We start from the raw sequence: 11,145 nt of genomic DNA, 5'->3' as shown, positions 1-11,145 counted from the left end.
TGAAGAGTACAAAATCACCCTCTGAGGTTAAATAATGGGGGGTTTGGCTATCACTTGGCAGCTCAGTTGAAAATTATAGCTGAGGAGAAAGTCCTAATTGCATTTAGGTAGGCAGAGGGGAGATGTGAGCCTAGGATGTGCTGTGGCCGTGCGAGGGGCAGCCCAGGGCTGGGCAGAGCGTGCGGGAGGAGAGGGGTCCTGGCACGGTCCCCACTCACCTCGAGCCACACGAAATCCCCTTCCTGGCACACACGCTTGTATCAATCATTAGCCAGACATCCAGAGCTGGGTAAACACGTTTTTGGCTTTGAGTGGTGATGACAGGCTGGGAGCATTACCTAATGAGGTGGGACCACTTGATAGCGTGGTGTGTTATATATTCCTGCTCCTCCCTGCAATCTTCCTCTCCCGCACAGAGAGCAGGCAGGCTGCACTGAAGGGGTGTCCCTGACTGCCATGAAGGTGACAGGACTTTTGGTGAGGGCAGCTCTTGCCCTTTGCTGCTGCTTGGGTGAGTATTCACTGGGGTACTGCAAAGATCGATCTGGCTGAGTCAGAGTTGAGTTTTCGTTTCAGTAAAAGCCTTTGGGTCTTGCAACATGGAGGAGAACCTTGTTCCATGAAGAAATAGCCTACCTGAGAGAGCACAGCAAGGAAATTAGGTTTCAAGATTGAGGTTTCAGCAAACATCATACAGCTGTTATCTTCTTGGTTTGCAGGAGCAGTTCCAGTGCAGGGTAGGGACTTGCATGTGGCAGTCCTGTGTATAAAGGCAAAGTAAAACTGTAAAAATTATTACCCATGTGAGCAATATAAATGCAAACTCTAACCTCTAGGTTAAACTCCCATTGCACTGGGAGTTTACTGTGCTATTCCTGGTAACCGAGAATGATATATTTGGAGATGGACAGTGCTAGTGGTGATGATTATCTTAAACATGCATGTCCCACCTTTTGAAAGTCGAACATAAAAGTCTCTTAGGAGAGGTTAAAATCCAAGAGTATAGAATTGAAAGTACCTGTATTGCTTACCTGTAACATTTTAGGGGTAGATAAATCTATGTGTTCTCACAAGGTTTATCTCCCCTCAGAAATGCAATGAAACTTTATTTAGTAACTTTTAATACCTCCTATGGCCATTTACTGGGATAATGTAAAACTCCACATTTTCCTAAACAAAATAAGTTAGTGTTGACTAATCACTGAATTAACTTGTTTCATGAGAATATTTGCATATGTGTTCTCTGCAGGTTAATAATATGGTGGGGTTTTTTTCTGTCTTTTTTTTCTTTCAGGTGCTGCCTTTGGAGTTCAGGTGAGCCACAGATCTATTTATTATGTTCTGTTCAGGCTTCTGGTAAAGTAGGTACAGTATGTAGCTACCGAGTGAGCACATGGGTTAAATCTAATGAAATCTTTGCTGTTAAAATAATATTTCCCAGTGCATGGTTGAACGACATTTCCAATTTCACGAGAAAGTAAAAGATCCCCATTTTTTGCAATATTTTCGGTTCATTAAATAAAATGAAAAAACAAGAAGTAATTGTGCACTGTTATTATATTAACTCTTAGACATAATTTAGTTACTCCCAGCCAAAGGCAGTAGTTTGCCTCCTTGTGAGGAGAACTGTCTTAGGATGACACGCTCGAAAACATCAAACACTGTGACTCTGATAATTGCTTCCATACAGCAAGGCGCAAAGAATTCCTTGCATAAATTTCTATACCTATATCACAGAGAGAAAACCAGCAGGGCCTGAGCCATGGATTTGTCTGCAGGTTCCTCCCACGCAGCTGCGAGCCTCCCGGAGCTCTCCGGAGTGCAGCACGATCTGGAAGGATCCGCTGCAGAGCTGAGGGGCTCCCAATTACCACTGCCTTCATTAGGCACTGTCTCTCACCCACAGCCATCCTCCCTCCCTGGACCCCGGCAGAAGTCCATAATCAGAAACTTCTGTAGGGAAGATTCCCTCCTCCTGATTGCCTGAGCAGATTCCCAATAATGCCTCTAATTTGCCTCCCAGCAGCAGCTGCAGGCGTGGTGGTGGTGGGAGGATGCTGGGGGGTTTTATTTCGTGAGGGAGCCAAAATCGGGGCTGATTCTGGGCTGCTTCCACAGCTCGATTGCAGCCAGTACTCCAGTGGCATTACCAAGGATGGGAGGTCCTGGGTAGCTTGCCCAAGGAACTTGAAACCAGTGTGTGGCACCGATGGCAACACGTACAGCAACGACTGTGGGATCTGCCTCTACAACGCGTGAGTCTGGCTGGGAACCCTGCAGGGGCTTCCAGGCAGGGGTGGCAGCTTTGTACCCCAGGGATGAGCAGCATGTGCCTTTGCAGCTGAGTGACAAAGCCACCAGCCCTGAGGTGATGCTGCTCCTTGATCCCTGACACAGGTCTGCTTTCTTCCAGGGAGCACAGCGCCAGCGTGGAGAAGGAGCACGATGGAGAATGTGACCCAAAACCTATCGTGGTAAGACAAAGTCTGTAATGGGGACAACTCAAACACCATGCAGAAGTGGGGCAGGATGTGCACAGCTGGTCTGCACAGCCCAAAATAAAATCTGGTGATAACCAAAGCTGAGAGGGTTTTCAAAGGTTATCTGATACCATCTCTGTTATTTTCTACTTCAGACTTCAAACCTGTCTAATTAGGAATAAAATAAATATAATATATTGGCTGAAGGTTAGATCTTACCACCTGGATACCTCCAGCAGGATCCTATGAAGGACCTCACAAAACGCAAACCACAGTCCTCTTTAATATCCCATTTGTTTTTTTTTTTTCATGGGGGGAGAATTTCCACAGAATTTCCAGTTTCTACTTTTGATAGTGAAATTGTTTTGATGCTGGATTTATCTCCAAAGGCTGAGGGAAAGTGAGAAGACTATGTAAGAATGTTATATTTTTATATCAAAAAGGCATTGTGGTTTTGTTTTTTTTTTTTTTCTCTCTCTATTCCTGCTATTTTTACAGGTTGATTGCAATAATTACCGTAGAGCTGTAGTGGATGATCACGTCATGGTAGCGTGCCCAAGAATAATGAAACCAGTCTGTGGCTCAGATAGCTTCACTTATGACAATGACTGTGGGATCTGTGCCTACAATGCGTAAGTTGTGTGCATGGAATGTTCTTCTGGATAATCAACAAGTTGAGGCTCTCAGAAGCACCTCTGTAAAATACCAGTTTTAAGGCAGGTGTCTCTGTAGGTCTCCTTGCTTCTGGCTTCTCCTGATTCTTCAGCCAGCTTGAGTTTTCTTCCCCATTTTTTTTTGTCTATGCTCATGAAAGGGAATCACAAAAAGAACCAAAGCAGAGACATGAGCAGATCAAAGTGTTGCTTGTAACACCTAATTACTCCTAACACTTAATTCCCATGGGAGATGGGAATATCTGTACATTAGCAGCTGCCATCTGCAGGGCACATTCAGAGAATTCTGGCAGTTGAAATGTCCCACAGGGAGGATGGGACCCTGCTTTGCTGTCCCAGTGCCTTCAGTACCATGGGGAAGGTTATTCTCAATGCTCCCTGACCAAAGCTTTTCTTCCTTTCAGAGAACATGACACCAACATTACCAAAATACATGATGGGCCCTGCAAGGAATCTGTTGCTGTAAGTGCAATATAAGTCAAAAATCCATCTCTTAGGGCTGCTAATAAAATCCTGAGGACCTCATAGACTTCTCTAAGAAGCTGCATAGGACAAGGTGTGCAAAGGTCCCAGTCCATTATTTGCTCTTCCGTGTGGTGGTGGTGGATTTGGCATCCTGTCTGCTCCAGAGAGAAGGTCACCCCACACTTACCACACTGAGGAAAGAGGAAAGAGATGGATATGAGATGAGGAGCTGACTTGTGTCCCCAGGAGGAGGTGGAGGGACAGAAGATTTCTCTTGCCAACATGCTGTGCAGGTTTCCCTCAGCAGCAGGGATTCAAAACTCCCATGCTGGTTGTATTCACAGATGTAGTGAGACTCACAAGAGCACTAACCATAAATATTTATAGAGCATAGCTTACTGTATCTTTTCTGAGGCCAGCAGTCTGATGCCTGAGAAGGAGAAGTTTCTGTATTTCAGTGCTAAAATCCTGGGATGTAGGAAGTCTATTCTCCAAGAGATAGATAACCATTCTTTCCTATCCTTTCAAATTCTGTACTGAACTACAGGGAATCTGAAGTAAGAAGTAATCACAGAGCTGGAAAAGTGTGGAGCAAACCAACACAAACTGAAACAGTATTCAGATTTACAGCTGTTGAAAAATGTTTCTTACTAAATTCAAGATTTTTTTTTTTTTTTTTAATGAGACGAGGCCAAAAATTTTACACATGTTCTTGTGCCCAAAGGATCTCTTCTCCAAGATAGTCCTTTTTCTTGACTCCTGGAGAACTAGGCTAATATTCAGAGGTGTAATTTCTGATTGGAGGTTTAGCTTCAGCGTAACATGGCTTTGTCCTGTTACAGAAACATTTGAGGCTGGGATACAGAACAAAAAGGTTTTGAATCAACTTTCCTTGCATAGCAAGGGCTCCACCAGAGCAATTTGTCCTTATTTTGCCAGGTTGACTGCACCAGGTACCGATCACAAACCACCAAAGATGGAAGAACACTGGTATCCTGTCCGAGGGACCTGAACCCGGTTTGTGGCACAGATGGCACCACCTACGACAACGAGTGCGCGATCTGCGCCCACAACGCGTGAGTGCCGTGCCCAGAGTGCTCCTCCTGAGTGCCCAGCAGTGCTGGGCAGTCTTGAGAACTGTCCTGCTGCATTTCTGCTCCTGCCTATTTCTTCACGTCTCTAAGAAATGGGATGGTTTTGGATTTGCCTTGAGTGTCTTTCCGGTGCCTTCCATGTGCTCACAAAGAGTCTTAAGGCATCTCCTTGGATGAGTCTGTGGGCTGGGCAGAGGAAGGAACAATTCAGAATATTGCTTTAAATTGCATGTTTTGTGAAGATGGGATGAGCTTGGTAACGAGTAAAGTAGCAATTCTGAACACTTTTTAAAGAGTCTGAAGCCATGGTTTGCTTAATTTTGCACATGACTTTGACCAAGAGGTTCAGTATTTATTTTGTTTCCCTCTTCCAGGGAGCAAAGGACCCATGTTGGCAAAAGGCACAGTGGACAATGCAGAGAGAAGACTGCTGAGGTAAGTGTTCAATATAAGGTTTACTCCTCTTAGCTGCATCAACGGAAGGGTTCCCTGACGTGGCATCTACTCTGAAAGTGAGCTGGCCTGAGGTCTGGCTTTCTCCACCTGTCTATTAAGCATCCCAGCTTTAGAGATGTGGCAGGAGGTTATGATGGAATTTTTTTAATTGGAGATCAAGGTTTTCCTCAGGTTTGATGCTGATGCTTTTTTGTAGCTTGACTGCAATAAATTCCCAGCCAGAAAGGTGAAGGGTGGCAAAGACCTGGTCCGGTGCCCCAGGATCCTGCACCCAGTGTGTGGCACAGATGGGTTCACTTATGACAACGACTGCAGCATCTGTGCCCACAACGTGTAAGTATGGCACACAGGACTCTCTTTTGGAGTGGCAAGCCAGGGTTAGTGCTCCAGATGGCTTTTCTTTTGGTACTAACATACCTGTGCTCCTCTTTCAACCTCCTGAAGCCCTTGTCCACCTGGATTTTGTTCCCTGATGTTCTTTTTGCTCCCTGGGGGAGTGTGGGAGAGCCAGCTCTCAACCTGGGCGCTCTGTGAGGGCTGGGATATTTGGGCAGGAGAAAGAGTGGATGGGGCTGTGGTATTTGGGCAGGAGAAAGAGTGGATGGGGCTGTGGTATTTGGGCAGGAGAAAGAGTGGATGGGGCTGTTGTATAGCACACAACGAGGAGACCTGACTGGTCTGTTACCACTTAGAATTACACTTTCTAATGACAGGGAGAAGCTGGTTCATCAGGCACTCAGGTGCCTCCTTTATTATATCTATTGGTTATGGGTTTGGTTTGCCTTCTGTGGTGCCTGGGTGTCCCAGGGCTCAGGGGGTGGGTGTGCTGACCCTAGCCTCTCCCTTTCAGACAACACGGGACTGATGTTAAGAAAAGCCACGATGGAAGGTGCAAGGAGGAAAGCACTCCTGTAAGTGTTCTTTTAAATAAGCACCATCTACTCTCTCTGCAGTCTCCAGGAAGACCATGGCTGGGCTCAGGGCACCCAGGGCTGGTGCACAGGGCTCATGCTGATGCTGTGCTTCTCCTCAGCTGCTCACAGCTGCCAGTGTGCTGTACAGGAGGGAAAGAGGATGGGGACAGGCTGGCACTTCAGAAACAGAATGTCCCAGTACTGCCAATCTCTGAACAGAAATCATCAGAGGCAGCCTAAGAGCCATGCAGCCCATTTTAGAACAGTAGGAGAGAAGGTAGAAAGCTGTGTTAGATGTCTGTGTATTTATTCAGTGCTAGGATTTCCATTGCACTAGACAGGTTAAAAAAATCCTTGTACTCTGGTCAGCCAGGACAAATCTGCTCTCAGGTATGTGTACAGAAATAGCTTTATTATCCTGCACAGTAACAATATGTGCTGATAATATCTCAACACATTTATTCTGCTTATGCAGAGCAGCTCTGAAGCACCAAAAATAATTTCATACATCCTGAGGGACGGCAATATATTTTCTGTAGAAAAGGCACGTTAAAATGTGGTCCTTGCTTTAATTTGTTCTTGGACCACATGGGAAATATGGATAATAAGAGACAGTGCTTTGGGGAGACTGTGCAAAATGACAGTGAAGTGTCAGTGATGCTTAGCTAAAGTAGAGTGATTTCCAATAGGTGTTTGTCTATTGATCCTCAAATTTTTAAATCATTAGGTTCTATATATTGTAAATATTTTTGCAACAGAAGTTGGTGAAACAGTTCTTGCTTCTCTTGGAAATGCTGAAACAAAATCTTGGATATAGTAAACTATATCCAAGTTTAAACTATGGTGCAGCTTGACATATTAAACTATGTCAAGCTGCACTCAATGTCAAACACTTTCAATCAGATTCCTCAGGCTGAGTTAGGGGATGTTTAGTTTAGAAATTAGCACCAAAAAAATCTTCAGTGAAAGTCTTGTCAGTAATTGGAACAGGCTGACCAGAGACTTGCTATTCCTGGGAGCTGTTCAAAGGGAATGTGGATATGGCACTTGGGGATATGTTTTGGTGGTGAACATGGGGGTTCTGGGTTAATGGTCTTGATGATTTAGAGGTCTTTTCCAATCTTTATGATTTTAGGAATGCTGGATTTAAAACTTGTGTATGTTCTGCTCTAGCAGAATAATCTCTTTTACCAGCTGTTCCCTCTGGTAGCAGAAAACACCGAACTACAATTACATAATTCATTTCTAATGCAAGTCTGAACTTAAAGTACCCTCTGATTTTCCCCTGACAAAGACCTCTAAAATCTAGAGGATCAGAGTGGGCAGACTGCAGAGGGGACGCTGACCCAGCGTTGCTGTTTTGTCTGCCCAGGTTGACTGCAGCACGTACCTGAGCGGGACCAAATCCGGAGAGGCCATCGAAGCCTGTCCCTACATCCTGCGCGAGATCTGCGGGACAGACGGTGTCACCTACAGCAACGACTGTGCCCTGTGTGCCCACAACATGTGAGCCCTGCAGGCCACCCCCACCCCCCCCCGAGAGCCCCACAGAGTTATTTGCTGAGCATTTTTAACTCTGCTTTCTCTTCCAGCGAATATGGAACCCAGGTTGCCAAGAAGCACGATGGAAGGTGCGTAGAAGAAGCTCCCCAGGTGAGTGACACCTGAAGGAAGGGAAGAGTTTGAGCAGGTGCCAAGTGCACAACCTGAGCAAACGCTGGGAGGTTTGGCTGGTGTAGCCTCCACGGGGGTCACACTTGTGCTGCCCTTCCTTCTGTAGGGGAATGTCACCCTCCCAGCAGCAGGAACATTGTGCACTTCCTGCACACAGTCAGGGAAAGAAAGAGGAGAGGACAGGTGAGGATTGAGTATGAGACAGGTAGATGATAAATTATCAAAGGCTTTACACAGGGAATCCTTTTCCCACAGCACTCTGCCATAGCTGCTGCAGGAACTTAGCAGAATGTTTTGGCAATATGGGCAGGGGAAGCAGAGGGCCCAGGGAACCCGGTGCTCTCTCAATGCTTATGTTTTACAAAAGGATGTTTTTCAAAGACTAGAAAATTGCCTGTGTTTTGAATGCTGATACCTAAGGTATCAGGGGATTCCAACCCACCTCTGGTTTTTGGTTTGGTGTAGGTTGTTTGGGTTTCTTTTTTTTTTGTAAATGTAATGTAATCTAATATATACCAACATGAATCATGTAAAAATACCAGATTAACTATATTTGGCCAGTTCTAAACCATTTACTCTCGCTGGGGAATGGTAGAACAAAGCCACCTCATTAGCATGTGTTTGAAAGAGTCAACATCCCAAGTCAGATATTTCATTTCTATACAAACAAACTATGAAATGTCATTCCTTTGTTTCCTGAGTACGCTCTGTGCTCAGGCCGGTTGAGATACATAAATCAGGAATGAAGAGTTCACACTGGAGAAACTGGGAGTGCTAAACCACAAGGCCAGCTCCTCAGCTGACGTAAATCAGCTTCCACTGCTGTCACTCCTGCTGGCAGCTCTCAACACTCAGAACTGTCCCATTGCAACAAAAGACCTGTCAGCACATCTCCCCTCCATTCTTGTGGGCCTTGAAAAACACCTTGGTCACAGTCAGCCCCCTTGCAGGAAGTGCATAAATCGTGCCATTTTGATTTACAGATTTTTTCTGAGCTGCCTTTTGTAATATCCTGGTGGGTTCAGTAAGGTGTAGGGGCATTGTGATAAATGCAGAGCTCAATGAGTAATGTCTACCTTCCAGCCTTGATTCAGTCTTCTCCAGGGAAGGCTGTGAAAGGAAATTGCTAGTTTTCCATGAAGAACGAGTTAATATATAACCACCATTTGTCATCGGGCAGATCCTTTTAGGGTCTGGCAGAGGCATAAGCAAGGGGGGATGTGTTGGGGCTGCCTTGCACAGAGCAGAGCCGTGGCAGAGCCTTTGCTGTCCTTGTTTTCCCCAGCTGAACTGCAGCCAGTACCGCAGGACCACGCTGAAGGATGGCAGGGAGCTGATGGCCTGCACCATGATCTACAACCCCGTGTGCGGCACCGACGGCGTCACCTACGCCAGCGAGTGCACCCTGTGTGCCCACAACATGTGAGTGCTCCTCTTCCTCCCTGGGGGACTCACAGTTTGGCTCTGTGGGAGGCAGGTAATCTGCAAGGGCTCTCTCTGAAACCTTGTGCTGAAGGGATTCTGTCTGTCTGCCCCCGTTTTCCTGCTTGCCTTGCTCAGTGTTTGGTATGGGTGTTCAACCCCACAGAGGGGGTGCACCAACGGGGGACAGCATCTGGTCTGTAAGGACAGGTTTTTGTTAGTGCTGGGCAGGTGGTGCTGAGCTGGGTGATCTGGAAATCTCTCTGACTCCATGGGAGTGAGGTTTGGCTCACAGGCTGTAACAGGGAAGGTCGTGGTTAATAACAATCTCTCCTTCCTCCAGGGAGCATCGGACCAACCTTGGCAAGAGAAAGAACGGGCCCTGTGAAGAGGATATTACAAGGGTGAGTGGGAAAGGATAGGATGGGAATAAAGAATGAAATTCAGTGTCTGTTACACTCCTGGGGGACTGTCTTCTGCTCTGGGCTACAAATCAGGAGGTGGTGGTGTGCACACCTAAGGAGATCCCTTGGGAATTTCACACTGCTCATAAAACAGCCAACATCCATCCCACTGCTCTGTAATAAAGCAGGAAGAAATGTAACAGTGAGCAGAAACAGTACAAGACCACATCTGCCATCAGGAGGACACTTGGAGTTGGTTATGATGATTTTACAGCCAGTTTCATTTCTCAGTGGGGTGTCATTCCTTATGCTGGGGGTGGGGTCACAGTTTGCTCTGGGGCAGAGGGACTCAATACCTACCTTCTGTGTGCAGGCCCTTTGCAAGGACTTCAAAGAAGTCTCTCCTATCTGCACCTTGGAATACATGCCCCACTGTGGCTCTGATGGCAAAACCTACAGCAACAGATGTACTTTCTGCAACGCCTACCTGTACGTATAGGAGTGAAACCTTTCCTTTCATGATCAATTCCTGTACCTGCTGTGAATGCAGGGCTGTCTCATCATGCCTTTTTGTATAACTGCTTGGGGCATGTACTGGACATCTCTAGGTTTTTTGCATTGTAAGGGAAAATGAGAAGGGCCCATTTCTGTGCTCTGTACCTGGCCTCCTGTTTGTTAGCTTTAGAAGTATTTTATTGATTTTCAGCAGCACTCAATCTGTTCCACAAGCTCACAAGGGTGCGTGGAAATTACTTCACCAAACCAACTGGATTGTACTAAATGAATGAAACCATTCATCTTTCCTCAAATGACGATAATGAAAGGGGATATTTGGGGTTTTGAGACTGTTCTTTATCTCCAGTCAACCCTAAGCCAATGCTTGGGCCAGTGAAATGAAGAAAGGGGCATCAGCCATGTCTAATTCTCCTCTCTCCTTTTCTCACCAGGGAAAGCAGGACAACTCTCAACCTCATGAGCATGGCTGAATGTTAAGTCTGTGCTGGACTTCAGCCCAGGAAAACAAACTCCCTTCCACATGTCTTCCCATGGGCTGACCTTCCCTAGTAACATCCCTTCAGTCTGCCTTGTTTCCTTGGCTCCTGAAACACTTGTTCAATAAACTGACTTGGCAACATTCCTCTGTCTCAATGCCACATCTCTTCCCTTTTGCCTCATCTCTTCCCTGTCACGGTACTTTGAGTGGTGGATGTCTATTTTTCTATTGATGTTCTCCACTACCAGCTAATGTGGATAGAATTTTCTGGCCATGTGTCAGTCCCAGCCCTGCTCTGATGAGGACCTGGGCTCCCCTTGGAGCTCTCAGTCCTTTCCTTACTCCTCAGTCTTGTTGTCAGTGTTAATCTTCTCAAACCATGATATCTCTGTATGACCTGACCACAGAGTCCCTCTCTACAGTCAGTGCAAGGAGACATTGACCTCCAGAGCATGGTCCACCTCCTCCACAGGGAAATGCCAAGGATGTAGGTGGTGATTTGCTCTTGAGAAGAGCACTTTTTCACTTGGGCTAGAAAGAGAAGTTGGCTGCCTGGGCAAGAGGTGCC

The 11,145-nt window shown here is 46.2% G+C and overlaps 1 protein-coding gene across 1 annotated transcript; it reads left to right on the top strand.

Moving 5' to 3' along the window:
• The first annotated feature begins 395 nt into the window (after nt 1-395).
• On the top strand, nt 396-10,720 carry LOC128814819 (ovoinhibitor-like). The gene is made up of 16 exons (XM_053991065.1): nt 396-511; nt 1,295-1,314; nt 2,119-2,255; nt 2,414-2,474; nt 2,979-3,112; nt 3,559-3,616; nt 4,559-4,695; nt 5,088-5,148; nt 5,366-5,502; nt 6,020-6,080; nt 7,456-7,589; nt 7,676-7,736; nt 9,043-9,179; nt 9,523-9,583; nt 9,957-10,072; nt 10,531-10,720. The coding sequence occupies exons 1-16, from the start codon at nt 457-459 to the stop codon at nt 10,574-10,576; spliced, it is 1,416 nt and encodes a 471-aa protein (XP_053847040.1). The 5' UTR covers nt 396-456; the 3' UTR covers nt 10,577-10,720.
• The last annotated feature ends 425 nt before the right edge of the window (nt 10,721-11,145 follow it).

This window comes from Vidua macroura, chromosome 15 (assembly GCF_024509145.1).
Source record: "Vidua macroura isolate BioBank_ID:100142 chromosome 15, ASM2450914v1, whole genome shotgun sequence".
Taxonomy (NCBI): domain Eukaryota; kingdom Metazoa; phylum Chordata; class Aves; order Passeriformes; family Viduidae; genus Vidua; species Vidua macroura.
This window is presented reverse-complemented; position numbering and strand designations above follow the sequence as displayed.

Excerpts from the sequence above, each read along its gene's own strand:
- LOC128814819 (XM_053991065.1), top strand. The coding sequence starts at position 457 with ATGAAGGTGACAGGACTTTTGGTGAGGGCAGCTCTTGCCCTTTGCTGC. Across the intron at positions 512-1,294 it reads TGCCCTTTGCTGCTGCTTGG|GTGCTGCCTTTGGAGTTCAG; the intron begins GTGAGTATTCAC and ends TTTTTCTTTCAG. Across the intron at positions 10,073-10,530 it reads ACTTTCTGCAACGCCTACCT|GGAAAGCAGGACAACTCTCA; the intron begins GTACGTATAGGA and ends TTTTCTCACCAG.